This window comes from Gouania willdenowi, chromosome 15, assembly GCF_900634775.1.
Source record: "Gouania willdenowi chromosome 15, fGouWil2.1, whole genome shotgun sequence".
Classification (NCBI taxonomy): domain Eukaryota; kingdom Metazoa; phylum Chordata; class Actinopteri; order Blenniiformes; family Gobiesocidae; genus Gouania; species Gouania willdenowi.
In genome coordinates this window covers 23203316-23217571 of record NC_041058.1, presented here as the reverse complement: position 1 = coordinate 23217571, position 14256 = coordinate 23203316, and the positions used below count along the sequence as shown (strand labels likewise).

The 14256-nt window shown below is 38.3% G+C and overlaps 1 protein-coding gene across 13 annotated transcripts in view; it reads right to left on the bottom strand.

Moving 5' to 3' along the window:
* ablim1a (actin binding LIM protein 1a) overlaps positions 1 to 12760 on the bottom strand; it is a 59749-nt gene extending 46989 nt beyond the window's left edge. For 12 of the 13 annotated variants that reach the window (XR_003675581.1, XM_028467911.1, XM_028467917.1 and 9 more), the window contains exon 1: positions 6175 to 6406. Coding sequence is in view for 12 of the 13 variants with exons in the window: in XM_028467911.1 (XP_028323712.1) it covers positions 6175 to 6265 (91 nt within the window). In the remaining variant the exon portion in view is untranslated. Of the gene's footprint in view, positions 1 to 6174; positions 6407 to 12450 lie in introns of those variants that run through there. The other variant, XM_028467916.1, reaches the window with a different exon arrangement.
* Between the last annotated feature and the right edge of the window lie 1496 nt (positions 12761 to 14256).

Sequence of the window (14256 nt, the reverse complement as noted above, 5' to 3'; positions counted from 1 at the left end):
GACATACCAGCAGAAAACCCCAGCCCATAAGAGCCTGGCATGTTCCTGCGGCTTGGGCTCCTTGAACGCACTGTAAAAAAAAATGTCTTGAGTATAAAGTGAAAAGTAATAATGAGAATTTGTAGTCTCACTCACAAGACTTGAACTAAAAATGACAGCAGGTTGGAATACTTTCCCTTTCAGTTCAAGACATGCAACACTTAATTTGTCCTGGGTAGGCATCGACAGTCCCCATTGAAAATACACACACATCATGTAATGTACATGTATTGCAAAAACAGAAAATCCAGGATTTAGGGGACCTTATTGGTGGGTGGGTGGTTATTAAAGCCAGCTTCACCTTGAGAGTGTAGCTCCTAAAAGCCAAGGATTGCATGAAGGGGGCATCAAAAGGTGAAATGTCAGAGCTATCGTGCTCTTTGGCATGAGCTTGTATTAATAATCTGGACGGATTGTGTAAAATCCTATTACACACAGCACGGGAGAACATACCAGTATTACACTATATCACCTGTAGCTGATCTGGTCATAGAGAAATCTGATTTTTTATGTTTTTGAAACAAGAAAAATAACAGTTTTTGATCAGATATTACAGGCTCAACAGTGATACATAAATGTGCTGGTATGGATACCTTATTATATTAATCTTGTTTTAAATTTGCATCTGCAGTAAAACACTAAAACGGATTGAGAAACTCTCTCCCACGCACAGATACAGAAGCAGAAAAAGCTGCAGCAATTAGGAACCAAGCAGTCAGATCCACCCATTGTGTTTAAGGGGAGGAACAGGTTTTCCTCAGCACCACCTGCTGTAACGGCTAATGCAGATCGCTCATCATGCATGTGGAGTATGGCAAACATTCAGAAATACTCCTGCATCGACTGGGCCACCTTCTGGGTACCAATCCTCATGGATCACTTTCTTTTGGAATTTATTTTCCTCTAAGATCGTGAGTAAGTTGCAGAAATACTGAGCAGTGTATTTTCCAGTACCCCGCCCTTTGTTTTTGTTTGAAAAGAGGAAAATAAACCACAAGACTATAGTTGAATTTTGTCTGTAAATTCACTGTCAAAAACTAACTGAAATAAAGGGTCTGCCAAGTGCAAAGCCTATTATCATGGAAGAAAGGGTTTTTGCTGTATTTGGTACAGCTGTGGATAACTGACTGTCCTTTATTAACCTGCCCACTCAACTGGTGCACGACCCTCACATGCACTGTTACCATTTACAGATTTACATACAATTAAATGTAAGGATTTTGTAGTGAAAACAAGCAAAATATGGTGTAAGAAGCACAAAAAGTGACAGTGTTTTGTGTGGATGTGCAGCTTTCTCAGATTTTTACAGTAATTGTCCAAAAACAAACACAAACAAAACCAAGGCCACTCAAACCATAAACCATGACGATAGACAGAACCCTGATGGAGAACAGAGAGCTTCAACTTACTTCACCAGCTGGTTTATTTTACTTTCATTTAAAAAAAGCATAAAATCACAGAAGAAAACCATTTGCAGTTTAAGTACGGAAGTTGTGTGAAAGGATTTACTTTGAATAGTATCTAACAAAGTTATACTAAACAGCCTGAAGGAAGGCACATTAACTGCTTTTAAAAACTGACACTGAATGGCATGCACTTTTTAAAAAAATAGTTCAGCAAAGGGAAACCATTATCCTCCTATCAGCATTTTTTATTGATGGTTATCTTTTTTTTGCAGCATTAAGGCATTTAAAATCTATTGTTAATACATCCTTAAATTGCATTTATGCATAATTATTATCTATCCATCCATCCTTTTTTTGATCTGCTTGCTGCTTTTTTCAGGGTCACAGGGGATCATTATTATTGCAACTTAAATCTATTTACAGTACGTCTCAAGGAAACCATAAAATTATTTTCCTTACGTCAGATTGGGAAATTAAGAAATAATTTTGTATGAATGAACACTTGTCAAATATTGATGCTTCTTACTTAAATGGAAATTAAAAAAACTAGCTGCAAAATGATGTTTGGCATTCAATATAGGAAGCATTCAAATGCTTATTTCAGCTTTTATATCATAAATTAGAGCAATTAGAAATCTCACTGCTGTTCTAATGCGGGAATTACCCAGTGGATGGATCAATGGATGGATGGATGGATGGATGGATGAATGAATGAATGGATGAATGAATGAATGAATGAATGAATGAATGAATGAATGAATGAATGGATGAATGGATGAATGAATGAATGAATGAATGAATGGATGGATGGATGGATGGATGAATGAATGAATGAATGAATGAATGAATGAATGAATGAATGAATGAATGGATGGATGGATGGATGGATGGATGGATGAATGAATGAATGAATGAATGAATGGATGGATGGATGGATGGATGGATGGATGGATGGATGAATGGATGGATGGATGGATGGATGGATGGATGGATGGATGGATAGATGGATGAATGAATGGATGGATGGATGGATGGATGGATGGATGCGTCCTTTCCCCAGATGTGAATTTTGTGAGTCCCAAATAATGATGATGTTACTACTGTGTTTGGCGGGCTGTCAGAGAATACGTAAGGTCTAAAATCCCATGTGGTAATCCTCATGTAAGCTACCATGTTGCTTGCTCATGTAGCATAGCATGTGGGCTCATATTGCATAACTAAGAAGAGGACAGCAATTCATTTTCAGACTGTTTAAAACATTATCATGGAGACTTTTTCTTTTTAGTTGGACACTTATGGTTACATAACTTATAAACAAAAACAGGTCAGATGTCACCAGCCTCAAGCTGCTATCCAATTCAAATGAGGTTATTTCCATGTAACAAAGTCATAAATGCACTTTCATAGTGATACTAGAACATTTAGGAGGACATGAAGTGAATTAAGAGAATTCAACAACATCTGTGGAAAAGGGAAAGGAGAACAGATGGATTTGAAATAACACAACTGATGGAATGTTTGTTGTATATTAATGTGCACATAAAAACAATCTGATGTAATGTAGGCTAATAAGTATTTACATTTCTCATTGATCATCAAAGTAGTCTAATGCGACTATTATAAGCCAGACAGATTTATAGGTGAAGGAGTAAATGGTGAATGGGTCCAAATGCTACCCTTCCCTACCCGTGGCGACATCATAGAGCCTCTCACTGAGGTAATAGTCCTTAGGATTGAGATGTGGGAGCTGCTCCATGTACTGCTTAGGAATGAGGTACAGGACTTCAGCCACGTGCCCGTCCTCGATGATAGACATGCGCTTGACGGAGCTCTTGCGTTTCACATGGATGCGGTCCACGTTGTGGCTGCGGCTGGAGCTGCATAGCTTGCCCAGGCTGTTGAGATTGGGCAGCGTGGGCATGATGCCCTCCTGCCCCTCAACCGTCCCACAAAGAAGAGTGAAGCACCACACGCAGACGTGAGCCAGCGTCGGGCTCAGGCCTGATCTAAGACCACTACTCCACTGGGCATCTACAGCAAGGGGATCCCAGAGGAAGCAAATGGAGTCAAAGTACTTTGAACATGATGAGTATGAACCAAGGCAACATCAAAGTCAATACTCCAGGTTCTTCTGGTGAGAATTATTCCAGAGAAGTGCAGCACAGGTAGAGATCGGAAGGTTAAGGTCCAGCTTGAAGAGGAAACTATGCTCAGGTATGACAAAGCAGTCTGCTGTAGGTAGAGTGAGTGAAACATGGAGAAAGAAGCTTATGCCATGAATGTCTTCAACCCAAACAGGCTGCTGCCTTAAGCAGCTTAGGGCTGACGTCGAGCCTATGATTATCTTCTGGGTGGGGTTAGGCCTATCCTCCTAAGACTCACTCATTGAAAGGTGAGACGCTCATTACCTGATTAATGACAATCCAAAACAAACTCTTCCACTCTACGGTGATGACGTCTGAACTGTTGTGATGCCATTTCTAACTTTTACATTTAAGAAGTTCTGTTGCTGTGAACCAGTGTGAGCACTTTGCCTTAGGATCAAATGGTTCAAATAATCAGCATTGGCCATGTTTACATGAGAGCTTTAATTCCCCTTTAATTCAGAATAAAAGTTAAATCCTCTTTAAACTGACCTTGTAAACACTTAATTCCAAATTAAACCGATTTTAATTCCGAATTAAATTATTCCTCGATCTCGTAAATGCTTAATTTTGCTTTAAGGTAATTCTGGTCCTTCTGCGCATGCTTGTCCTGTTGCAATGACACGCGGTGCTGACAACATAATCCAAGATGGCCGCCGGAGTCGAGCTGAGACTATTTATTTGATAAGAGCCTTAGAGGACATGGATATAATGAAAAGAGTAGATGGACGGAGGCATAAACATGCGGAAATTCACATTGGCACACAGAGTTATTACACAAACACATCGGCAAACAAAACACGCTTCATTGGGGCACATGTAACCATGGCCATTGTAGCATTACAAAGCAAATGTCCTGAGCAAGCTTCTTTGGGAGTCCGCCAGTCCCTTACAAGGTCAGCAACCAGCAAGGTCATTATGATCCTGCCTCCAACCAATGCACAACACCACTGTTACTCATCAGCTAGACATCCAAGAGAACAGACAGTGTAACTACATCATCGGTGAAGTCCAAATGCCAGCAGCAGCTCTCTATCATCAGACGAAATTTACAGGAAAAGCAACATTAAAAGGTTGTAACTCAGTAAGTCTGTCATAAGTACTTATTCTGAAGAGCATTGATTACTGCAAGTTTGTTTTCTCTGTGAGGACTTCAAGACTCATTACGTGAAAGCATTTTCGTCTTGATCCAAATACACACTCGTGTTTTTAGGAAATATAATTTCTTTGTTGGGTTAATTTCGACTCACTGAGTAAAACAAACAGGATGTGAAAGGTATGATCAGGAAAAACATAAACCCCAAAGAGAGTTATGTGAATAAAACGTAAATAAGGAACCTTTCTGCCTAAAACAAAGCTTTTTAAGTTACAATTTTATTCGATCCAGTTATTAAAACAATACAAATCAAAGCAGAGTTTGGCTTTTTTCGCGGCCGATTAACAAAACATAAATGAAATCCAAGCTTTTTTTAAGAGGAAGCATCACATGAATTTTCAAATTATACTTTCAAAGAAGAAAACCTTATTATATATTTGAAATTATTGGAGCTCATTAAATCTTCAAGCTAAGGAATGCAAGGCAGCAATGAAAAGGCTTTTTTTTGCTTCTGAATTAAGAAAATCCAGTAATTTGTTTCTAACAGTGGAACTCAAAATGAATGTAATGTACTTTAGCAACAGGAATATGAAATAAATAACAGAAGTTTGCCGTAGCTGTGGTTTGCGTGTGGTAAAACTCGTAGTCATACCATTTTATCACCTTTGTAAGAAGTAAAAACAAGACTTGAGCTGTTTTCAAATTAATAATTATATTCAGATTGAACCAATGGTTTATTGTCTTCATTTTGAACAGAAGCAACTAAAGGAGAAATTCTTAGATTTCTTTAAAGGACCAATGGTAGGTCAATGCTGGGCCACATGTGGCCGACGGGCTGCCATTTGATTAACCCTGTTAGACCGTTCTGTCTGGTCCTTTTATTCTCAAAGCCAAAAAAAGAGAAACAAACATGGCCTTTGAACATTATTTTGACAAATAATTCTGGTCTTATTTCATCAGAATAACGTAGCATAAAATGAAAGATGCGGCAAATGATGACGAGGCACTAAAATATCCCGTGAGTCTGAAGATCAAGGACTGCTTCTTCAAATTTAATGACTTTCCTCTTTGTCTGAGGAGGAGCAGACGCAGTGGCTGGACTTTGGCTTGCTTTCCCACTTCAACATCCACTGAGGTCACAATCTCATTTGGCTCATCTATAATCTGAGGTACATGATCACTTTAGAAAACCCAAGCTTTGCTGCAGAGAAAGACGTAATAGTAGGAGAAAGCATCATAGTTTGATCCCATGCACATGTAGGAGAGCCACAGCCCTCTATCACTGACACATTTTAAACAACTACACACACACACACACACAGACAGAGATGCCTTGCTTTTACAGAGAGAATTGTTGAACACAAACAAAAATGCACATGTGGTAGCCTACATCAATGATGCATCTGCAGCTGGGGCTTCTGTATCCTGTCCCACACCAGATGTAAACCCTCACATCCCATTCCTCCCGTCCAGCCCTGCACAGACTTACCATCCAGTCCGAAGCAGGAGGTTAATTTTTGGGCGTAGTTGCAGATTCCATCGTAGCCAGGCTGCTGCCTCCCCGTGTTCGTCTCCCCCATCTCTACACACTCCTACACACACACCGTCCCATCCGGCTTTTGCTCTCTCCACTGCTCGTCAATTATTCAAGCATTTGCTAGGACACATGCATGCGCGCACACACACACACACACAGACTCTCATATTTGCACAGTATATAAACACACACCCACACACAAAAGGAAAAGTGCTGAGGCAGAGGGTCGAGCTGTTGCAGCATGAGCAGCCCTCTCCAGTGGACAGATAAGGAAAGGAAGGCATCAGATTGGGTTACAGAGGAGAGGAGTTAGAGTTCCTTTTTACAGTAACTCTCAGATTGTACTGCAGTGTAACAGGTATGGGGAGCAGGAAGTGAAAATAGACTTCATAAAAATAAAAAAAAAATAGGCAAAGATTGGCGCAGAAATCAGACTACCAAGATCTAGAATGTGGTTCATCATCAAGCAATGCAACGCTATTAAACTATTAGTACCGTATTTTTCGGACTATAAGGCGCACTTAAAATCCTTTAATTTTCTCAAAAATTGACAGTGCGCCTTATAATCAGGTGCGCCTTATATATGAAATTAACTACTGTGCTTCAACATACTGAACTGAAAAAGTGAGTGTATTGTTCTGTATTTTATGTGTTAAACCTGAACAATGTTGAGCGTTATTGTTAATGAGTTGAATAAAGTTTGACTTATCTGACTTTTATTTTGCTTAATGCGTCTTAATAATAATAATAATAATAATAATAACAAACTGGTGCGCCTTATGTATGAAAATAGGCCCAGTCAGACCCATTCGTTGATAGTGCGCCTTATAATCCGGTGCGCCTTATAGTCCGAAAAATACGGTAGTATATGATATTGCACAAGAAACAAATTACTTGTTTGCGTAGTGTGTCAAACTCAAACGGAGCAAATCCGGCCCTTTATGGTATGCAATGTGGCCCACATGAGAAAGTAAAAATGACTAAGTTAACAATAATAGAATAGAATATAATAGATATAATTGATTACCCCTGACCCCACAACACAATATTGTCAACTGTAGCATCACAATGCACTCTCAGCACAATTAAAATAGTTGACCCTTATCCACCCCAGAGCTTCATTTGTGCCGGATCCTGCCAGAGCAAAATTAGGCACCTCCCAGATTTTGAGTCAAGCCACGCCCCACGTCGAAAAAGTGCTTTTGCACAAAAATTGTGTCTCTGTCAGCTTGGAAGACAGTAGAAAATGGCTAAAAAAAGGCAGTTGGATTTAAAGAACATTTTAAGTCAATAAGTGAAGCTACAGTAAGTCTGAGGTAAAGGTTGTTTCTGTGGAAATCACAGAGCAGCAGCAGCAGTTAGCGTAGCGAGTAGCAGCACCTGTTGCGTTAATGCTAATGCAGGAGAACGTGCCTCCAACAGACAGGACAGCTGCTACTTTTGGCTTATGGAAGACAAGGCAGGCCTTGGCTGTGAAATATGTTTAAAAGTTGCGAGGATACAAAGTTCTCCATGGCTGTTCTGACAAATAAAAGGTAAGTTATGGCCTAATGTTATGTGTGTAAAAGTTTGCAAATGTTTTGTATTTGTAGGTTTTTGTGTTCTGAAAATTTAGTGTCCTTTGTGGCTAAATTAGCAGTGATTTGCGCTGTCCTTGGTGCTGAAACATGGCAGATTTGACAGCTGTCAACAAACATTTAGGTTAATTGGTTGTTTGTGTCCACGTGATGTTATTATCCCATTTTGTGAGCAAAAGGCACTTTAAAAAAAAAAATTCCGTGACATTTGTTCCGGAACCTGATGATTTACAAATTAAGCACTGACCCACCCCTTTCATTGTCCTACCCTAACTCTCTCTTCCCTGTTTATTTCCCCCTCACCAAGGTGTAACACTGCCCTCTCTTTTTATATTATCCCTTTAATAAAGTGTTTCTTACCCTTCCTTAGGGCGGGTTGGTCATGGTCACAACTATGCAATAAAAATAATTGTATTTATTTCATTGCAATAATAAAACGTGCATAGCTGACCTTCAACAGCATGTGCAGACAAGGTAGAAAAATGAATATAATAATTTTGAAGTGAATATCCTGCAAACAAGGACTGATATCTGTTATTTATTGGTTGGATATTGTAGGATGAGCTGTCTTACATACTTTATATATTAGTAAATACGTGGTAGCGCAAACTAGCGCTCAATAATGTTGGAATTGCTCTTTTTTCAGATGTGAGATAAAACTGCTCCATTATGGCCCCTGAATAAAAATGTGTTTTACACCCACGCTCTAAAGCTAGCAAAGGCAAAGAGTTTGCATGTTCTCCCTAAGCATTAAATGGTGTTCTCGACTCCAAAATTATGAGTGACAGCTTTAAATATGGCCTTCACTTTATTCATGCACAGTGATGGACAGACATTCCAGGAAGAACAACAGAACGAATCAGAAGCCGGTGAACATATGGACCTTATGATTTGATCAAATTTAAATGATTTCATATTGTGCAAAATAAATTAATACAAAGAAAATTCCTGGAAAATCACTGAAGTATGTTACAAACTTGAACAGTTTTGTTTTAACTTATTGTAAAAAAAAAAAAATTGTATTAGTATGTTGGATGTTTTGAAATGCATTTGTACACTGAAACTTTAAAAAGGTCAACCATGGCACTAACATTCAGAAAGACGGCCAGACCCACAGATTAAAGAGCGCTGTGCAAAGCAGTAATTATATGATTGCACAATAAAACTGAGATTTATAGTTTGCTCAAATGACTTGAACAGATTACTTCCATTTGGCCAGTCAAAACAGTTTTGATTAAAGGCTAACAAAGCAGGAAAGGTATAAAAATAACTCAGCCACAGCTCTGCTACACTGCATAACTGTGGCTTGGTTTTTCAGTGGCTTCCCAGATATTGCACCAGTGCTGCAAAATGTTCATAAGAACAGCCAGCGTCCCTTAAATGTGACGTGTGACCTTAAGCAGCTGCTAAAGTTCACCTGCCTTTGGTTTACCCACTTAATGTCCATCAAAGAGACTCATGTGAGCTTTTATGGGGTTGAATTAATATAATTTTGGAACAACTTAAAGTGATAAACAGATGTGAGCATATGAGGTGAATTGAGACTAGAGCACAGAAAATATGAGAGTCCAGAGAGCAGATTATACGAGCTGAAAAGTAGATGTCTTCAAAAATTCACATCGGGATTTTAAATATAAGGGAAACTATTTCCTATCAATGCAACAGGAACTCCTTAGCTTAAAGCTGCAGGAGACAATTAATTTTTAATCAGATAAATCCATAGTGTAGGCCTCTTGGATCAATAAATCCAAGGTCATGTGCATGAAAAAAGATGTAAAAGTTTGAAATAGCTGCTCAAGATATTCAATTTCATCCAGATTTGGATCTTTCCGTGTAAGCAATAAGTAAGAAAGTGTTGGAAAGTCACTTTGGCAGAGTTTTTTGGGGAAAACACAAACATTTGCTGTAAGAATGAGGTAAAAACACTTCTATGCATCAGTTTACGGGACTCCACATCCCATAATGCAATGTGCAAAACAGTTCACAGTGGGGATAAAAAAAAAACTATTAAGCAAAGTTAGCAAATTATCTTTAATTTATCCATGAGGCCTACACTATGTCTTTATCTGATTTAAAAAAAAAATGCAGAGTAATACATGTAGTAAGTTTATCTAAATACATGATTGGTGGATGGTTGGGTCGCACTGAATCCTCACAGCAAGAACATTTTCCCATTTCATCCCACAGTGATAGAATATTATAGTAAGCAGTTGATTTTTGTCGCATCAGTTCATCATATTTTTGTAATTTTATATTTGCTGACTGTGTGATTGGGATGCTGTAATTCCACTTCCTGGACCAGCAGGAGAAAAGAGTTTGTTCAGAGCCACTTCTGTGTGGCCCACCTTGGTTATAACCACAATGGTTTATTTCCCAACCACCAAATGCTCCCTGAGCACCACAGCATGAAGGCTGCCTACTACTTATCAGCAGCGATTGGTTATAAATGCAAAGAAATTACTTTCATACATGATAAATGTGATGACAAAGTATAACTTCCACTATAATAGTTTGTGGTTTGTCCATTAAAAAACAATGTAATGCTAATATTTGTCATGATGACACAAAGTTAATTGTAAGTTCACTATTATGTGTCATTGGGAATCAGGGTAGGTATACTTCTCAGAATATAAAGTACTCATGTTACTGGAATTGAGTTGCTTTTATGGCTACTTGTACTTTTTTGAGTATATTTCTAAATCAGTAATTTTACTTGTACTTTAAGTACATCTTAAAAGAAGTAATTTGTTACATTTCTACACCCAACCGTTACTGAGTAAATTATTATTTTTGGTTTTAAAATGATCGACGGACATTGTGAAACTAAAAAAAATGAAAAGACCAGACAACAATCAAATGCATCACATCATAACCGACCAATCAGATTAAACGTAATGCACGGCGCCAAAACAGCATTGAATGCTGGTTATTTTCTCAGTTTTAGAGTTTATATATGTAGCTATATTTGAATTTTTTTCTTTATTTTGAATTGAATTTTTGTACATTCTTTTATATATATTCTTTTATTTTATACAAATGCCTTTTTGGAAAATGAATTAAGTTCCAATTGCGCAAGTTTTGGTCTCTTCCTTTTTAAGTTTATACATGAGATGTTTACTGTATGCAAGGGAACCGTGGCAAGATTTATTACCAAAGATAAACATGGGGGGGTGAAAATAACTAGTAACTTTTACTTTGACTAATATTTAATTGAGCCACTTTTTACATGTACTTAATTATTTCATGTACGACTTGCTTTTATTTGTACTTGAGTACAATTTCAATCACGTAACTAGGATATAACTAGGATATATCAGTACTCTTTACACCTCTGGTACTTCTCATTAATAATGACTGGCTGTTTTCAGAGGCTTAAGAGAGCTAATCACATCTATGGACCACAGGAGGGCTCCATCGAGGGCTCCATCAATCCCCAACCAGCACCAGCATCCATGGAGGATGGATACAGTGTCACAACAGTAATGAGGTTATAGTTCAAAGCTTTCCATCATGCTATTAAACACTGCAAGCAAACATACCAATTTACTGAATCATGAAAAATGTCCAATTTTCAGATTTAGTCAAATGACCTTCACTTTAAAAAAAAAATAAATAAATACCCTGCTCTCCATCTGTGGGCATTTGCACAGCCTATACAGCAGGAACAGCTGGAGCACCAGAGGACTTTTAACTGAGACCAATCCAAGCCATCTGATGGAACAAAACATAATCCACATGCACAGTTTGGGTACACATCACATCCTTTATCTTCAATGAGAACTAGAGCATCATCATCACATACTACTCACACATGTTGAAAGTGACAACACTACATGTGTTTTTGCACAATTAATCGAATTTTAATCGTGATCACGATTACATTAACCTGATTTTCTGCAATATTTACATTTAAAATGTGTGCTCTGCTGCATATCAAATCAGGCACTTTCTCAACCATTAGTCAGCAGCAGCTTTGAGGACGGTAATGTGGTGGATTGATGGGAGCTGTGAGTTGTAATTGTTTCCAGTGAGTTGCATTTCGTGAAAGCATTCTGTAATAGTGCATTTATTCAGTTAACCCATGGCACATTTTAAATTCTCCAATTAATTCTCCATTTTGCACCGCAATCTGTTCATGTAATGTTTTTTTTTTTTTTTTTTTAAGTAGTGCAAAAGAAATACATATTTTTCCCCTAACATGATAAATAATTGTGATTAAAATTGTGCAGCCCTACCTGGTCCCATCTGTACATCTAACAGCGTTATTCCTGTCCTCCACCAGCAGCCACTTTGATTAAAAGCATCATTTATACTACAACTGAGAAGTAAAAAAAAAAATAAAATATATTAAAATTTAAAAAAAACAACAACAACAACAACACAATCTATTTTTAGATTATATTCAGTTCACATCAACAGAACCAGTTGCAAAGAGGCTGCAGCAGCAGCAGCAGCAGCAGCAGTGGTGGAGGCTGCTGGAGTTCCAGCTGTGCACCAGTCTAACCAGTGCCAGTATCTCCACAAAGACCTGCACAGAGGGGCTTCTCTCCACCACCACCATCACACCCACACCTTCCACCTGAAGAAGTGAGACTTTTCACCGTGTGCGTGTATTAAGGCTTCTGCGGCAAACAGAAAGAAAGAGACTCACCTCTGGTAGACATGCCCGGTAGGTAGAAGCTCTTCCTTCTTCAGATGCAGGGTTGGTAGAGCCTGACACTGAGCCTGTAGTACAGTAGTGCTGCTATGCTATCTATATATGCTTCCTATAAGGCTGTCATTGAGCACGATTGCGCACGGCTTTTACTATTTGGTGCTGGACAGGAATGCGCGATGGAGAGAACGACAGGGCGTGTCCTGGAGCAGACGGCGTCCCTCTTTTTATTCCCACATAAGTTTATTTCCTTTGAACAGCAGATCCCACAATGAAAGACCGCCCTAGACCTACCGTAGAAAGTCTACTGGCTGAAGCTGAAGCTGAAGCAGCAGGGCAGGAGGATGATGTGGATGTTTAAAGCCCAGGTTGGTCACATCTGTGTGGGATGACTGCGCCTTTCTAAAGGTGGAAAACTCACATTCAACAAACAGCTTCATTCAGCTGACAAAGAGGGACGAACTACAGCAAAAGCATTAAGAATTATTTATAACGATGACTCAGACAAATATATACTTTAGTTTTAGTGCAAAAAAAAAAAAAAAAAAAAAAGGATGTTTACAGAATGAATAATTAGATTAGGCCAGGGGTTCTTAATCTTTTTTGTCCCATGTACACCCTTTGCATTTTTGTCAAATCATTTTCAATATCAATTCATTTTAATTCAACTTTATTTATATGGCGCAAATTACAACAAAGTAATCTCAAAGCGCTTATAAAAAAATTTTTAAAAAAAAGTAAGTAAGTAAGAAAGAACCCAACAAGATCCACATGAACAAGCATTTAGTGACAGGGGAGAAAAAACTCCTTCTTTTATATAGGATGAAATCTCCAGCAGAACCAAATCATGTGTACCCCCTCCCTCTTCATATCATGACTACCATCTCCATAATTTTATATGCTTTTTTATATGTGGAACAGCAGGCTCTCATAACCCCCTTAAGTGTGTCTCAAACATTGGTTTCCTTTAAGGTCCCATGTCATGCTATTTTTCACCCATCTCCATTTGTTCTAAGAACCCCAAAAACAGAGTATTTGAGGTTCATTTTCCCAAACTCACCTGTTTTCCAGAGTTTTAGCCTCTGAAAAGTCACGTTCTGAGCAACTCTACACAAGCAGGCTGCTTTGCGGCCTACTTATGCATATTCATGAGTGGGCGTGTCTATAGACAGGACACTGACAGATAGCTTCCTGGAGGCGTGTCAAAATTCGTCATCAAAGTGGGAAGCATCATCAAATTGGAGCAAAGTGTTTGGGCTCATCCTGCAGTAAGAAAGGAGCAAATCACCCTCTAACTAACGATTGAGGGAATCAATGAAAAAACACTTAAAGCAATGGACGTGTATGAAGCCCAAATAGCACTTTATGATGTTTAAAGCACAGAAAAGTTGATTTAGCATCCCATGGGCCCTTTAAGCAATCTACAAATTCAAAACAATGTGTGCAAAGTGTAAATTATTTAAAAAGAATATATCATGTAACTTATATGTGATTACTTCAATAGTAAATAAATAGGGTCTCCTTTGTAAAATGTAGCTAATTATTGTTTCCTATTGCCTGAAGTGTGATAAAAATGGCCTCTACAGCATAAAATAATCCTGATAGTAATTTATTGAGCAATATTACTGGTAGTTTGTGGTGCATTTGCTCAAAAAAGCCTAAAAAGGAACTAGGAACATTTCCCAACAGTTTACCCCCCGCAATGTGGTACCCCAGCTTGGGGACCACTGGATTAGGCTATGACAAAAAAAAGCAATTGCAATTTTGTTGGGAGGGAAAAAAGCTGAATATGCTAAATTTAAT